Here is a 17,746-nt window from a genome sequence, read left to right as displayed (position 1 = left end):
GGGGGTTACTTAAGTCTTAAATAGCCTCTAAAGGAATATTGTGCAGAAAATCACCATGTTAAGAGTTCCAAATGTTCATTGTGGAGACAGAATTTTTAAGGGTCATCAAAACCTGCAGTGAGATTTACTGTGTGGGTGTCAATCCCTTTTTATTTGCTCAGAGTAGTTCACTAAGGAGGAGCCTCATTCACCAACAGAACCATTCTATCTATATACTTTTCCATCGCTGGTGTTGCTTAAATAGCCATTCTACCCTTCTGAAAAGGTTTGTTTTCTCTAGCTATTAACAATTCATATTTTACTCATATCTGGAAGGTTTTTTAATCAGTTTAAAAATGTGAAGGCTGTTGCTGCCTTATCTGAGCCAGGACTGTTTACACACTGACCTCAAAGTCAAGCATTGTGCCGGCTTCCCTACAGTTTTTCCCTCCCCATACTAAAGGTCTAGTCACATAAATCATATGGGTATAGTTCGCACTGGCTATATGGGTATATAGTACCACCTCCAAATGCAGGTGGGGATAACTTGTTTAAATGTTTTCCCATGTCAAACCCCATGCCTATGGAAAATTATTAGCATGCAGTGGACCTGCCCTTATTGCTCTGACATGCTACCTTTTTATAGGTGTGGAGAGCATCCAAACACACAATCCCACCTACATTTGAAGGTGGTACAATCCAGGTACTCCTGTGCCTCATGAACTTTCTGAACATGCCAATAAGCTCCAAGATTCAGGCAGAAAGGACAAGTAGGTGATTGATGGGAGAACGAATTGTTACAAGCACCTGTCTTGGAGCAGTGGCTTGCTGACATTCTGTATCTACTGGCTTTGTTGTGGTATGGTGTCCTATTGACTCATACCTATCAGGCTGCCTGTTGGTGAGGTGGGGTTGAACTGGCAAGGAAGGAGTTCTGCATCATTGTAAACCTAGCTGACATAGCCTAGAACAATTGGAGAAAAGGTTGGCTTACCATTGTCCTTTGTAATTGTCATTATGGGATCAGAATAATCAGTTTTATGTAGCAATGGACAGAGAACAGTCTTATTAGTTCCATCAGTAAATTAAAGTTATTATGACATTAGATCCCCAATTTTCCTTTCCATCTCTTGGGTCCAATCATGAGGAAATGCTAGCTGTTCTGTTCACACTTTCTCCCAAGTTTCAAAATGCCCCTGTATGAACATTTTTTCTCTCTCCATTTTGTTCTGGGATTGTGTAGTCATCTCTAAACCATTTCAGATACGGAAATGGAATCAAAGCTGTGCTACCACCTATGAATGTTGGATATAGCCAGACTTCCTGTTTGGCAGGAAACCTTAATTTACCCTGCCTTATAAATGTGAAAACTGATCAGTTTACTGTACATAACCTTTTGACTTGTAAATACGGTGTTCCTTTCGGTGGGTTCTAGCTTTACTAGTACTGTAGCTCAAAGTGAAGTTAACCTATTCCCTGTGATATGATCAGAAGGCATTGTGGGAAATTTTAAAATGGCCGGTGACACAGCCATCCGCTGCAGCTCACAATGAGCGAACCTGATGATGGGGGTGAGGGGGCTAAGGTGAACCAGGGCCCACAACAAACCCAGGGAAATAGCAAGCACATGTGCGCGCGCTTGTGCACTCACAGTGTATCTGTCGCCAGGGGGTGGATTGACATGAAGGCCGGGTGGGATACGGCTCCCAGCTTCTCTTGTCAATGCAGATAACAGAGAAGTACCCTGGGGGAATATGATGCTGAATAGCCTCTCTCTAGCTCTTTGTTCTTGCCACTGCTGTGTCCTTATGGGGTTTGCCATAGAGAAGAAAGATGAGAGGGTAAGATGCAGTCCATCTACATTAGTATTTATTAAAGTTCATGAAATTAGACTCCATTCCTCTTTTAAACTTGCTAGATCATCTGTTCCTTAGTCTAGAAGCCTCACTAGGGCCAGATCTACACGTGGTTGCGAAGGCGCTTCCGTGCACCTTTTTTAAAGATGTAACCTAAAAGAAGCGCCTCTTTACTGTGTGTACTGTGAGCTAGGCAGTGCCGCCTGCGGAAGAATCTCTACCCCATTCAAAGACGCTGCTCGGGCCGCCTCCCCCTCGCGTGTTCTTCCATTTGAATAGTCCCCCCTCCCACCTGGCGGCTCTTCTGGTGCGTCCCGCCGCCGCCGGCTCCTCCTGCAAAACACTTTTCTCCCTCGGTGTGTTTGTATTTGCGTTTGCTTGCGGCGGACAAGTTCAGCTCCTGCCTTTTGCTTTCCCCCGTGGTGTCATCTCCCTGGGACTCTCTTGGGTGTGTGCTCGCACACGCGCACGCAAACGCAAATACAAACACACCGAGGGAGAAAAGTGTTTTGCAGGAGGAGCCGCCGCCGCCGAGACGCGCCAGAAGAGCCGCCGGGTGGGAGGGGGGATTATTCGAATGGAAGAACACGCGAGGGGGAAGCGGCCCGAGCAGCATCTTTGAATGGGGTAGAGAGTCTTCCACAGGCGGCACTGCCTAGCTCACAGTACACACAGTAAAGAAAGAGGCGCTTCTTTTAGGTACGTCTTTAAAAAAGGCGCACGGAAGCGCCTTCGCAACCACGTGTAGATCTGGCCTAGCTATACTAGCCTGGCTTCCTCTGCCCCTGTGCTAATTTCTAACCTGAGATTTCTGGCCCCGCAGCAGTTAAACACTTGTGGCTTCAGTCTTTTCCTTCAGCAACCTGTATGTGGGATTGCGCTTTGAGAAAACCTGTACTTTCTTTGTTCTTTTAGGTTGATTTCTGTGCAATCCTATACATCTCTACACATAAATAAGTTATCGGGTTCAGTGGTTGTTATTCCTGAGTACGTGGGTATAGGATTGCAGGCTGAGACACACACCCCACCCCGTTTATCCACTCACTGCCACCACCTTCAGCTGAAGAAAATTGCGCTAAGATTGCTTGCTGTTCTAGGTGATAGTCAAACACAGCAAAGTTAATACAGCAAGAGCTTTTGTCTTGTAAGCACCTAGCAACCCCTGTTTACCAAAACTCTTAATTATCCACATGAACTCACTGTTCCTTGAAACATGCCGATAGTACAGTGCAAGATCAGCTATATCTTTACAACCTACACGGTATGGGATCAAACAGAATTTGGGAGCTGTAGTCAGTCACGTGCTTGCTGGTTTCCTTGGTTCCTGCAGAAATTCAGCAGCTAGTTGTAAGCAAACTTTTTATATGCAGAGGTTTGCATATAGATAAACAAAACTGATGGAAATGAACTTCTCTAAAAGCTCTGCGGCTTTTTGTTCTACTGTTAACAGCTTATGGTGCTTCCAAATAAATTACTGGTTAATAATCCTTGTTTCTTAAATGGAAGTGCTGTTCCCCAGTGAACTCAGATTCCTCTCTGACTCAACCCAGGTGGCTTCTAATATTCCATTTATCTCCCACTTTTCAAAGATGCTTAGTAGGACAGAACCATATAGTATTAAGCAGTATTTTCACACTATTTAGGTATGTAATATATCTTCTATTTACAAAGTAAAGAAAACTGCTGGACCTTTCTAAATGTGTTTTTGGAACACATTTAAGTTCTAATTTTCTAACTTAGAGCATCATCACACAGGGGTGGGGGAATTGTGTTTCCTTACCATTGCTTCTCCACCCCCACGTTTGTCCCTCATTACTTCTTCTTCTGCCTGGAGAAGAAAGCGGAAGTAAACAAAATCACATTTTGACCCTGCCCAAAGATGGGAATGTTGACCCACTGAGACCTTTTCCAGAGTTGAATTCAACCCTCTGGCTCTAAAAGGTTCCCACTCCTGCTCTCTAGGGAAGAGCCTGGAACAGAGACCGTGCGATCAACTGCCAGGAACCAGAAGAACCTACCATAAACACATCCATGTACCACTAGCATCTTCCATATGGGAAGGTTTTTTAAAAACAATTGTAAGCTACTTTGAGATCAGTCTTAGATGAAAAGCAGAGTATAAAGCTGGCTGTTGAAAATGATACTTTGCTACATAAAGCTACATAAAGCCTTGGTCTAATCCAGCTGAGTGTGTGTGTGTCTGTGTGTGACACACAGAGAGAGAGAGAGAGAGAGAGAGAGAGAGAGAGAGAGAGAATTGTCTCAGTCACTGAACATTAGCGGTCGACCCACAAGTCATGGTTGAGAAGAGACAAGATGATAAAATATTTTAATATATGAAGTTCTATAAAACATTCTCACTAGTCTTTACAAAAGCAAGGCTGTTTGTTTCTATCATGTATTCCAATATAATGGAGTACATGATAGAAACCTTTAGCTTGCAAATATGCTTTTTCTATCAGCACAAAACATTAATGGTATGAGTCTAAATATTGGTAGTAAAACTGAATTGTGTTGCAAGGAGCACATTGGTTGGGGGATTCCCTGGCAATCTGAGGCTTCCTTGGGTTCAAGGGGTTAATATTGACCACATTGCTCAATGGCCTGTCTTACCATCTCTTGTAAATTTCAACGCATAGCATCTATACACTGTCTAGAAGGCAGACGTATAAGAGAAGTTTTGCCTGTGTCAGCTTTGCCATGGCGTTTTGGTGCTGCATTCTCTGGGGATTGTGTGCAAACCTGCCTTATTTTCTAAAAATGTTACAAGGCCTTTCTTCATTGGCGGGCTTTTACTTGGCAGGGCTAGATAGGAATTGGGTGGATTATTTTGTATTAATGTATGTGCTATGAATGCTCTGTTGCAGCCTTGAACTCTCAGGGTGGGTAGGGGGTGAATAATATCTGGAATATTAAAAGCAAGCTGTTAATGAACCAACTATTCTCTAGATCACCTAGTGCTCCAACTCCCATAACCCCAACCAACATGGTCAACTGTCAGTGATTATGAGACTTTTAATACAAAACATCCAGAAGGCACCAGTTCCTCTGTCCCTACCCTGCTCTAGGTTAGCTTTTAATTTATTGTGAGCAGGGACATTAGTATGAGCTAAAATAATATTATTACTCCTACAGTCCTGTACACTTTGGAGTAATCCTCATTGAAAGCGATGGGATTTATTAAGGGATAAGTGTGCCTAAGATCACAGCAATCCTGATATAACCTGCTTAGATCCCATTGGAGTAAATGGGAGTTGAACAGCATACCCGTCTGCAAGACTGCAGCTTAAAATTGATTAGAGCTTTGCATCTTTGATTATCTCTGGACCTAAAAAATCGAATGATGTTCGAGAACAAATGCCCCAGTCTCTCTCCCTATTCACCAGCATGGTACAAATAAGCATTTTTGTGTACTTAAAATAAAAAAGTGGGATTTTTTTCACTACAGCGGAGCTATATTTATTTTTCCTCTATATGATAGTTTGTCATAGTTATAAAAGGAGTGTTGTCTTAACAGGAGTCTTATTCTCTTGGGAATTACCAGATCGTTTTCAGTCCTTCTAAAGTGTATGGCTGGTACATAGTGATGCACACATTCTAAAAGGAAGAAACGCAGGAACCTTCCAGTATTCTGTTACATGCTGAATGATTAGCCTGCTTTAAATAATTAAATGTATTGCCCTGAATGTGTATTATAGACAATTAAGCATTATGTTGCTAACATTTAACATGCACTTATGTCTAGGTGTAATTATGGTTGGCAGGGACAGTTCTGTGATGAGTGTGTCCCCTACCCAGGCTGTGCTCATGGGAGTTGCAACATCCCATGGGAGTGCAAATGTGAAACCAACTGGGGTGGTCTGCTCTGCAACAAAGGTACTGAACGTCTATACACAGTATAATAATAATAATAATTAATAATAATAATCTCGTTACTAAGTGGTCGCCTGATGCAAACTGTTTATGCAAGTATATGTTTAATACAAAGCATTTATTTTCTAAATCTCTGGTGCCACTTGCCTGCTAGCTTCAGTGCAACAGGTGAGTTTTGACGCCTGTAAGCTTACTTATGTGAAGGCTTGATGCATTGATTCTTATGAGATTGTCCTAACCTTGACTCTACGTCATAGGCACTGGTAAGATGGTAGGGTATTCAGTGATTGATACTAAATAAAATGCATTAAACGGAGATAGTGGCTGAGGGTGCATGTGAATTAAAACCAGAAAGCTGTTCTGCCTGCCTATGTTCTCTCATTTAGCAATCCTGAATCCCTTTTTGTGTCGTGATTTCCCCATCTTTTCTCTGTCTAGATCTAAACTACTGTGGGAATCATCATCCATGTGTGAATGGTGGAACCTGCATGAATACGGAACCAGATGAATATAGCTGTGCTTGCCAAGATGGTTATTCTGGAAAGAACTGCGAAATTGGTACTGGCAACAATAGCATGTGCTTTCTAATCCCAAAATTTTATCTGAAAATGAAGAGCTGAGCATTTGGGACTAAATCTCTGACAAAGGCAATGCCCATGGTGTTGGGGAGAGGTGGCTTTTCTTACATAGACAGTAACAGTAACATTGCGTGAATAGTTCACGTGCTTTTTTAAAGCAATCGTACACATATTTCTTATTCCCGGGAAGAAGGGAAGATACCTGTAAAGAGCTTTGGTGATTAAAGGAAACAGGTGTATTGATTTGTTTGCCAGTACTTGATGCCCTTGCTGTCTAAAGCCAAAGGCAGCGAAGTTACTCTTCAGTTTGCTGTATATCAAAGCCTTTGCAAAGTGGCAAGACTGTGTGCCGAACTCACACCTGAACGCGCCAGGAGGAGACTCGGGCACACCTGCTCGGTCCTCTTCGCCCCCATCTCTCACCAGAGCTTGGAAATTTTCTACTTTTGATCCTCGTTTGCTGCAAACTATGGTTTGCAGCTTCGTCCATATAAGCAAACAAGCATCAGAAGTAGGGAATCGGTGCTTGTTTTGCATGAGAAAGGCGTAATCCGAACAGTAGTTTATATCAGAGCAGATAACTTCCGGAATCTGGCAATCCTCTCTGTTTGCCTGCAGAAGCAGAGAAGTGTGTGTCTAAATCTACTGTGCGCTCTTGATAGCAAACCCAGTAGCTAAGGAAGATGGCTGAAACGCTCTCATCAAACAGAAGCCACACTTTCATAGAATCACAGAATAGTAGAGTTGGAAGGGGCCTATAAGGCCATTGAATCCAACCCCCCGCTCATTACCTACTGTGTTTACACCTGGACTCAGATGCTATTTTCTTTTTTTCATTAGCTGAGCATGCTTGTGTGTCAAATCCTTGTGCTAATGGTGGAACGTGTCATGAAACTTCATCTGGGTTTAAATGCCAGTGCCCCAAAGGATGGAATGGACCAACATGTGCTAATGGTAGGTACAGCTTGGCTTCTTAAGTAGTGTGACTTACATGTTGTTGATGAAACAAAAGGATTATGTAAACATTCACTTCTGCACTTGAGAATGTAACAAGTGGATGTTTTCAAAGTGCTTCTAACCACACTTCTTTTATATAATAATATTAGAGTTGTCACCTAGTTAAAGAGATTTTAGGTATTTGGTTTGATTAAATGTGTATTTTTAATAAATGCACCTCAAGGAGGGAACGTAGAGTCTTTGTCTTTAGCATGATGTGTTTCACAGGAGGCACCATCGTAGAAATAGCATCACTTCCTTTATAAGACAGCAGCTGTCATCTGTAGATTTGATAAACCCCTATTGAATAACTTCAAAAAAACGCATTGTGCAGATTAAATGGGATTTTTCTTTTAGTCAATCAGAAGCTTTTTAGTTGATGTTGCGGGTTAATCAGTTAAACTACGTTACCCAATGAGCGTAGATGCTTAATAAACAGTTATACAGTAAGTTTTGTTGTTTTGAGGGATTTTATTCTATTACGAGTATATGTTACTAATACAAACAAATAAATGTGAGCATTGATACTGTCCCAAATGAAACTGCAAGGAAGGATGCTCGAAGAACAGAAGTGATAGGTATGCAGTTCTGCTCTGTAATACAATGTAGGATCAGGGAACATTGTGTTCCTGGCTGTGTTTGTGTTTAACAACAAGGTGTTAATTTGTTTTATTGAGAGTAGCTGAACTTGATCATTTCCAGTAGGAGCATCTGAAATCATCGGTTGAGAAGCAAAAGTGCCTAATGTCTTTATGTTGTTGCTACTGTGTTCCCTCCGTCTGAAAGTTTTTATATCAATGTGACAATATACATTGATTTTAAATGGAAGGGCTGTAGTGAACCCAAATAGGAACAAGCTGAGGATGCAGATTGTGAAAAAGTATTTACGTTTAGCGAATGAGACCTAGTTGCTTTGCTTTTGGCAGCACCTTTCCATGCTGTGCTTTCAAATCACAGGATGATTTCTGTGACTTCAGTGCTTAAAATCATGGAATGATTAATTAATATTTGTGGCTACCTATGATTATGTAAGTGAACTGTTCTGGCATGTGTAAAACTCCTTATGCTAATCTCTTCCTGACTCTTGAACGTAGAAGATATTGATGGTTTTCAAAGCTGTCTGTGGGAGTGGACTGCCTTTCTCTAGAGCAGGGGTAGTGAACCTGAGGCCTTCCAGATATTTTGGAGTGTAACTCCCATCATCCCTGGCCATTGGCCATCTTGGCTGGGTTTGAAGGGAATTAATGGTACAAACATCTGGATGGTCACAGGTTCTCCACCCATGACCCAGAGATACAGCTATGAAACCATGTGTGCCTGGGGTTCTAATAGACCACTGTTTCCCTTCCTAGATATTGATGAGTGTGCGTCTAACCCTTGTGCTAGAGGTGGAACTTGTGTTGATCGTGTTGCTGGGTTTGAATGTATATGTCCACAGCAGTGGAATGGGGCAACCTGCCAGCTTGGTAAGTCTTGACGCTTGAAAGTGCCTTGTCTTGAAAGGGGACTTTGAAAAAGAATTGCATTCATTATTTTCAGGATGTCACAGTCATCTTGTATAAATTGTTCCTTTAATGTCTTAGCTGCTGTTTATTCAGTGGAAGAATCGGGGGGTGGGGGGGTTAACTACCTTTGTGTGCAACAGCTCTGTAATACATACAGGCAATGTTAAATTCTGTGAAGCAATCTTTCCTGCCTTGATGTGAACTAGAAGAATGGCTGGAGGTGTTTCTGGCATGATAGTGGTGGCCTTAATTCCGTGGTGGCTAAAATTAGTGTATGCTTGCATTTTTAAGCTACTGTGTGCCAGGTTTTGGCTCATATGGTGTGGGCATTGGTTCCTCCCCTATACCTGCATCTTGCTTGACCCATATGTCTGTATTCTGGTATGTGCATGCTTTAGGGATATGCGGAAGCGCCTGAGCTAAATCTGCAGACGTGTGGGCAGGCTTTATTTGTCAGATGAGCTCACCCTTGGGGTGTAATGCATCATTAAACATTCCCTCCAGACATGAAAACTGTTTGTCCCCGGGATCAATCAAAATGCAAGGGTAAATGTTTATTACCCTTGGTGTCAGAGGAATGGGCAATGGCAGTAAGGAAAGCAGGTCAGTGAGGGCACAAGTACTGGCCATTTGGCCCAGAAATGATAACCAAAATGGCAGCACTCCAGCAGAAATGAGGGGTTTCTGGCTGAATATTCTTACATTGCAAAAAGGTTGTAGTGAAGGTGGAAGAACCTATCCATTCCTCCAAAATGCTGCCTTTCCTGCTACTTCTGTACATGTTCCTAGATGTACTCAGTGCCGGATGTGTGTTATACATAACCCGCAAGTAAACTGCCTGTTGAAATACTCCTGGTGCAAAACCAGCCACTGCTCATACAGTTCCTCCAACTAAGATGTATTACTTTTTTCAAAGACTTGGGGAGGTAATTTGTTCAGATCATCTCTTTCTCTCTTAGCTATTTCCCTGGATTTTAATATGATTATAAAATCTGGATCTGTAATTATTGGATGCTGTGTAGGGAAAAGGATGCAACATGCATGTTCAAAATATCAGTAAACATGTATCAACGTAACAAGTGACGTGTAGCTGATATTTGGAAAGCATGAAAGCTTTGCTTTGGTGCAAGGGCAGTCTTTCTGGGTTTGTTCTTCACTCTCTGCTTTTCTTTCTCTTCTTTCACAGATGCTAATGAGTGTGAAGGGAAACCTTGTCTTAATGCTCATTCTTGCAAAAATCTTATTGGTGGATATTACTGTGACTGCATTCCAGGATGGAAAGGAGTAAATTGTCACATCAGTCAGTATTTAATGTCAAGTATATACATTTGACCCTAAAAGAACTTTTATTTCTAGACTAAAATGGAACATTGTTCTTAATACCTAACTTAAGGCTTCTGCATCATTTCTAAACGTAACTTTCCAGCCTTTCAAAGAACCATGTATGGCGATTCTGTTAGCAGATATTTCCTTGCATCTAAAGCCTTAGCTTTTGGGTTGTGGAATGAACTAACTGAAAGTACTTGGGGAATTCTGGTCTTGGGGAAGACTTGCATACCGCATTTTGTGTTGCATAGTGCCTGAAATGATCATTTGGGCTTTTTCAAAGCTTGCATCACCCATACAGCTTGCATTTCCTTTCCTCTGGAAAACATCAGATTGACTGTTTGAAATGAACAGACGTCACTCATTAGTCTTCAGTCTCTTCATTTCACTCAAGTTCCAATCTTTCATTTTTAATGTCTTGCATTTTTTATCCCTAGATATTAATGATTGCCATGGGCAGTGTCAAAATGGAGGGACTTGTAAGGTAAGACTGAACTGAGCTAATGTTGTTTACTTTTTATTTATGTTTTAAGGTATCACTTCAAATTCAGACACAGCAGCACAAAGCTCACTAATTGCCAAACTTGACAGTGCCTACCCACACCCACCCTGCTCTTTCCCTGTGATGACACACACAAATAGCTGCTCAGGAATAGCCAATAGGCTACGTTCTTTTAGGCAGCATAAAATATATGAGCTGCTCATTACCTAAGAACATCTTGCTTTGCATCAGCTCAACTTAAGTGTGACAATTTATTTAAATTGCCTATGCATTGTTAGAAGTAGATTAAGGGATATGGGAACCCTAGATAAAGCTATGTTTTAAGGGTCTCCTTACATTCTATACTATTTGTCCACTGTATGTCAAGGGACTGAAGGGGACACTGGTGAGGGGACACCTTAACTCAGTGAGAAACCAGGAAAAACTAAATACATGGGGTATGAGCCAGCAAAATTGAGTGTTTAACTCCCATTTATTTAAATAGGAGGAATGTAAGCGCATGCTTAACTCTTCTAATGAAATCGGAGACCCTAAGTTTGTACCGTTTGCTGGATCATGTCCAAGTATTTTGTTAAAATGTATTTCTGCTATTGATTTGTTTTTTAATTGCCTTTCAATTTGGAGCAGGCTTAAGCCTTAAAATGTTATTGGGTAGAATGATATCTGTACTCTTCCCCTACCTCACCCCAACCATTTTGGCTTGACCTCTTAAAATATGAACTGAAACTTTAAAGGAAGGTTTCTAAAATATCCTGGAAATGGTCTCGCCTCCTATAAGTCCCCCTGTGCTTATGGTCCTGAGGTTAGCTAAGAATAAAGTGGCGAAGTCATTTTTAAAGAGAGCTTTGAGTAGAATAGCTGAAGTCCAATCCATGTCAGCATTTTGGATGGCAAATAGGAAGAACTGTCCCACTGAAATGTTCATAATATGGCTTTGGAGCAACTGATTAAGTAGTAGTACCAAATGGCATTTGTCCAAGAATTTGAAAAATTCAAACATGAACTGCTGAGCTACTTACTCTGGTATGTAGTTTCTCTGTGACATCAGCCTCTGTACTCGATGGTGCCCTTCTTTCTATAAAAAGAAAAGGAAAAAAGCTCCCGCTATTATTCTGGAATAGTTAATTAGACCAATCGGTTTCCTATATTATGTAGGCTTTTCAAAGTCCCAGTACAATGCATCCCAAACTGTCATCTCCTGAGAACAGGGTGGTGGGACTAGCAGTTACAGGCAGGAGTAAAAATAGGCAGAAAGAGTCACTTCTCACAGTGAAGATGGGCGATCAGAGGACCCCAAAGGAGCCGGTGGCATCCTCGAGTCTGGATTAAAAACCTATAGGAAAGTGAGCCCAGGAGCCTCTAGTACTGGTGGGCCCAGTCCTTGCCTCTCTCTTAAAAGAAATGTGTGGGAGGGATTCCATTTACTGTTGTGAAAATGTCTACATGAAAGTCGGTTACCAGTATCCCTTGAAAACAAACACTCTTTTCCATCTTTTCTTTAGGATGAAGTGAATGGCTATCATTGCACATGCCCTCATGGTTTCACAGGAAAGAACTGTGAAACAGAAGTTGATGAATGCGTGAGCAACCCATGTCAGAATGCAGGCCACTGTGATAACTTGGTCAATGGATTCCGTTGTCTGTGTCCACAAGGCTTCTCAGGAGAATTCTGTGAGGTGAAGGATACTTTGGAATTGTTAATAGCTTAGATAGGGTTGAATTCTGGAGAAAAACCCTATCCAAAGTTTAAATTGGATATTACACTTGGGATAGTGTGGAGTAATGCCAGCTGTTCAATTACTGCCCTGTGTAAAAGAGCAAACTTGTTGTGCGATAGGATTCTGGTGGCCAGGCATGGTGGGACAACGGCCAGGGCCCATAGGGCCCACTGTGGCTGACTTGAGTCATCAACATCCCTTTTTCTTTTTTAAAAACACTTTTGCTAGGGCAGTGGGCACACTGGAGTGAACTGCCTGCCATCTTTACTTCACCATAATGCTTATGGCCCCCACTTTGTCCGTTCATTTCATAGCTTCCCCATCACTGTAGAGAGGGGAGCGAATTAAAAAAGAGGAAGGAAGGAAGGGATCTCTTTATATTACCTGGATGGGTGACAGCAGGAAGACAGCTTGCCCAAGGCACCCTTACCCTGTCACCATCCCTGCTGGTGGCTGTATTATTTAAAAGCCTTAGTCTACTTGGAATATGCAGCAAAAGGTACTGAAAGCATGCATGATGATACTCCTTTTTAACTTTTCCACCCTGTGCTTATCTCTTTTACAAATGAGACAATCTGTTCTTGGGTTTTGTTGCAAGATGACAAATTCTTCATTAAAGAGGTACAAGCTTCCCCGTGATATTACCCCACCATAGATGAACAGTCTGTAGTGATGGGCTGCTCCAGTAGATCTCTTGACTGGCAGGGGTGTTTTTCCTAGCAAGAGTTTGGAGGCCCTTCTTCCAGCGATCAGAGGATTATTTAAATTAACATATCAGCCTGCTGTGTCACACAGAAAGCTCTGAGGTGTTCATTCAGAGTATGCTGCTTTATTCACCCCTGCATAGAAGGGAAATGGAGTGATGGTGCTTTACTGTCTACTAGAAAGGAACCAAGTTGTTGTGAAGACATCCTAATTTCAGCAAACCAGCAGCATCCCACCAGCTTTCTGGCACTTGGTGGGGACTCCAGATTGCTCTTCATTCTTGTTCCTTTTTGTTAAGGATTCATATTCAGGGTTCCCACTTGCTTGACCTCTGGATTTATATCTTTGCGTGACCATAGGTTGCATATCTTTGGCAGGGGGAAATGAATGTGTTTTTGGCACATGTATTGGAGCATAAATGAGAAGAGATGTGTGACTTTGAGGGGTCCTAGCTCAGTGGTAGAGCACCTGCTTTGCATGCAGAAGGTTCCAGGTTCAATTCCCGGCATCTCCGGACAGGGCTAGGAAAGAATCCTGCCTGAAACCTCAAGAGAGTTGCTACTAGCCAGTATCGATAATACTCGGCTTGTTGGACCAATGGTCCAACTCTGTATTAAGGCAGTTTCCTAGGTTCTTATTTGCAAACTGACTTGTGGCTGCTGCTGCGATTTGTAACTTTGGGTTATCAGATGAATAATGAAGGAATTTGGCAGAATGCCCTTAGTGTTGCAGGAAGTGTCTACCTCCCGTTCCAAAAGCTCTTTTCATCCCTTTACAGAAGCTGAGCTCTAAAAGGGAAACATGCCCCCAATAGAGGGAAACAAATGGGGGATGAGGGATATGTGATAGTTGGAGGAGAGAATTCTCCCAACTTTTTTCCATCACCTCCCTCTTTAAAAAGAATAATTTTAAATCCAGGGTAAGCCAGAGGCAATTTCAACAGTCTCCAAAATAACTTTGCAGATCAAAGCTATGAAAAATTGATGGTGAATGCCTTCTTTCCCCCCTCCCCACACCCCGTTCAAAGTATAGCATATAGGTACCGTGGTTTTGCTGCGTCTCTCCTGCTGACAGGTAGATGCTGCTATAAAGCAAATGTAGTTGACACGAGGCAACTGTATTAAGATTAGTCACTTCCTTAAAAGGATCTGTCTGTGTAAAGGTTTACATGGTATAAGACTTGTTTAAATTTGGCACTTCCATCACCATAATAGTAACAAATCAGATTTAAACCGTCTTGTTTAAATGTGCACATTCATGGGATTGAGAAGGCAAAATCTGCTTGGTGTAAATGATTTTGTTCTGACTTTTATACTGCTAGTTTTACTCTACCCTGTGCCTGTTTGGTGCATTCTCTTCCCCTCCCTATTGTTTTATTATGATTTTATTGGAATGTAAGCCTATGCGGCAGGGTTTTGCTATTTTATTGTTTTACTCTGTACAGCACCATGTACATTGATGGCGCTATATAAATTAATAATAATAATAATAATTGAACAAAACATGAATAGCTAGAGAAGAGCACCTTTGAAAAATAATAATACTTGGCTAAGTAGCTGATGAGCAAATGAAAGGATTGTATCGAGCTCTTACAAGTGAAGCAGATTCCAAATTCAAGTCCAGCTCTTTGCATGGATGTGCTTTCAGGAAAGAGTATTTTTTTAAAAAATGTTTGTTTGTAACAGAAGCGTTCTAAAGTACTTGGAAGAAACAATCCCCTACTAAGTTCTCCAAGGGCTACTTCAGCACTTTACTTTTAAATGTTACTCTGTCTGGTAGTGGGAAGGTGCCTGTCCTTAGAGTAAGTTTCTTGGGATTTTTGCCAAATGTGCATCTTCTGTGGAAATTACACATGTGATCCTATCTGTGTTACGTTTGCATGACACAGGGGTTGGGGGAGAGAACTACATACGCTGACTTGAACTCCTTGAACGAAAGGGATGGGTGGATTATGAGCCTTCGGGCGCAATTCTATCAGGATGGTTGTAAGCCTGCAGATTCTGGGGTTTACGGCCATTCAGTGCAGAGCGGAAAGAGCAGCGGAGGCGATCTTCACCTCGATGCTCCTCCAGCTTTGCATTTTGTCTAAGGGGGGAGGGTGTTTCCCGTCCAGCTGGAGCTCTGTGGAGCAGGAGGGAAGGAAGCTTGGGGATTTGACATAAGCTGACCTCCCCAGTCCCCTCCCCTCCCTGCCCACTGGCACGCCCCCTTTTCTTACTCTTCAAGGTCGCTTTTACAAGCTCAGAGAAGCAGCTGGCATGCTCCTCTCTGCACCAACCGCAAGGGGGACTGGAGCTTGGATTCCTGGGTCCAAGGTTGGAGCAATCCAAACTATCTAATGCCCCCCCAGATTCCCTTACAATATTTTAAGTTGCTGACATCTGTCCAAGGGGCGAAGGAAATGATGCATAGGAAATGCATGATTGCCTTGAATGCCTTGCTTTTTCAATAGCATGGGGGGCTACGAGGAAGGGAAGGTAACACCTCTTCACACCCCTCCCTGAGAAAAGCTGCCCTGCTGTGGCACTCTCATATTGGTCACATCCACACTTTGGCCCTAAAATCAGGCTTGCACAATATAAGACACTGGACACACTGCAGCCTTGTTCCTGTCCATTGGGGGAAATTGCATCATTTTCAGGCTCGTTGTGTGAATACGTGAGGCCTGCCCAAGTCCACCAAGTTGGGGACAGAGGAATTGGGACAAGAGAGAGTTCCTGCCCCACCCCACCCTGGATTCAGAAGCATGCGGTGGTGTTTGAGCCATTTTCCCCCAGCCTACTGGAACCAGCCAACTATGCTTTACAGCTGCATCTAAGTTTTTTTCAGCATCTGTTTTTTTTTCTCAGAGCAAAAGCCATATGTGCTGTTGCTGCTAAACCGGGCCAAGGGGGAGTCAAGATAGCGAGGACAGGAGACCTGGGAACAGAGCAGAAAGAGGGTGAAGGAAGAATAAAGAGATGGGGGTAAATGAAGTGTGGGATAACAGCGTATACCCTAAAACACAGAGAATGTTGAGAAAAGGGAAGGACATCTAAAGGGAGTGCTTTCACATGTCCCCGACTTTTTTGATTCGCAACTTCGTGGGAAAGCCCTTTGACGGCTTTCCAAGTGTATAGGCGGTCCCCAGTTCTCTCTTTTGCCCTGTTGCTGCCCAGGGGAGAGGGGGCATTAAGTGCTTCATGTTAGTCTTTCGGTTGGAGACTGATTTAGCTGAGTGGTTTGCCTGCTGTGAATGACTAACCAGGGCCAGATCTACACGTCGTAGCGAAGGCGCTTCCGTGCGCCTTCTTTAAAGACGTAACCTAAAAGAAGCGCCTCTTTCTTTATTGTGTGTACTGTGAGCTAGGCAGCGCCGCCTGCGGAAGAATCTCTACCCCATTCAAAGACGCTGCTCTGGCCGCTTCCCCCTCGCGTGTTCTTCCATTCGAATAATCCCCCCTCCCACCCAGCGGCTCTTCTGACGCGTCGCGGCGGCGGCGGCTCCTCCTGCAAAACACTTTTCTCCCTCGGTGTGTTTGTATTTGCGTTTGCGTGTGCGAGCACACACCGAAGAGAGTCCCGGGGAGATGACACCACGGGGGAGAGCGAGAGGCAGGAGCTGAACTCGTCCGCCGCGTGCACGCAAACGCAAATACAAACACACCGAGGGAGAAAAGTGTTTTGCAGGAAGAGCCGCCGTCGCCGGGTGGGAGGGGGGATTATTCGAATGGAAGAACACGCGAGGGGGAAGCGGCCAGAGCAGCGTCTTTGAATGGGGTAGAGATTCTTCCGCAGGCGGCGCTGCCTAGCTCACAAGTACACACAGTAAAGAAAGAGGCACTTCTTTTAGGTTACGTCTTTTAAAAAGGCGCACGGAAGCGCCTTCACTACGACGTGTAGATCTGGCCCAGTTGATATGGTGGGTAATGGAACTCCCTGCCTCTGGAGGTTAGTCAGGCACCAACATGGTGTTGATGCCTTCTGAAAACATCTTTATTTCAGGATACCTTCTTTGACTGACCAGCCACAGTTTTTACTGGCATTCTGTTTTTAAAACTAATACTTTTTAATACGGTGGGTTTGGTTTTTTTTTTTTACCTTTTATTGTTCATCGCTTTGGAAACTATTTAGATGTGTTGCACGTGTATAAATGTGGTAGATAAATAAATAATGTAATTCACCAGCCCGTTACCCTTTTTGCTGTCAGTTTATCAGAGGGGACAAAACGTAAGGGACACTTTGTCAGTTTTGCATCTGGCTTGTTCAACGAAATTACGTATCTGTTCTGAGACCTGTTGTGATGCAGAGAGAAGGAAAAGAACACAGAGGTTGCAAAGTAGACAAGGGAGTTAGCAGAATGGGTTAAAAACAAACTGCATTAAATTCCTTTAAAATAAAAAAAGAAGAAGATTCCTTAACATAGCAATACGTTCCCTGGAATTAGTAAAAATGGCTCTTAGGGATTTGAGTGGTGGTTCTCTGGGGCTTCTCTAGACGGGCGCTTTTCCCTGTGGTAGCTTCGGAGTGACAGCAGGTGATGTACATGACGCAACCGCCACTCCGAAGCGACCCAGGGGCAAAGCCCCAAAGCTCCGCTCTAAAAAAGTCAGGCACAGTGGAGCAAGGCTCTGCGGACCCTTGTTAAAAAAAAAATTAAAGTTCGGTTGGATATTCTGCGAGAGGGAGCACCCCATTTCTCCCCCCTTGTTCCCCCCCCCATTTAGCT

The 17,746-nt window shown here is 43.0% G+C and overlaps 1 protein-coding gene across 1 annotated transcript in view; it reads left to right on the top strand.

Moving 5' to 3' along the window:
* JAG2 (jagged canonical Notch ligand 2) overlaps positions 1-17,746 on the top strand; it is a 109,315-nt gene that overhangs the window by 67,526 nt on the left and 24,043 nt on the right. The window contains exons 6-12 of the mRNA XM_063118129.1: positions 5,581-5,711; positions 6,147-6,266; positions 7,127-7,240; positions 8,635-8,748; positions 9,974-10,087; positions 10,551-10,597; positions 12,118-12,291. Coding sequence (XP_062974199.1) covers positions 5,581-5,711; positions 6,147-6,266; positions 7,127-7,240; positions 8,635-8,748; positions 9,974-10,087; positions 10,551-10,597; positions 12,118-12,291 — 814 coding nt within the window. The remainder of the gene's footprint in view (positions 1-5,580; positions 5,712-6,146; positions 6,267-7,126; positions 7,241-8,634; positions 8,749-9,973; positions 10,088-10,550; positions 10,598-12,117; positions 12,292-17,746) is intronic.

The sequence above is a fragment of the Elgaria multicarinata genome, chromosome 2 (assembly GCF_023053635.1).
Source record: "Elgaria multicarinata webbii isolate HBS135686 ecotype San Diego chromosome 2, rElgMul1.1.pri, whole genome shotgun sequence".
Classification (NCBI taxonomy): domain Eukaryota; kingdom Metazoa; phylum Chordata; class Lepidosauria; order Squamata; family Anguidae; genus Elgaria; species Elgaria multicarinata.
This window is presented reverse-complemented; position numbering and strand designations above follow the sequence as displayed.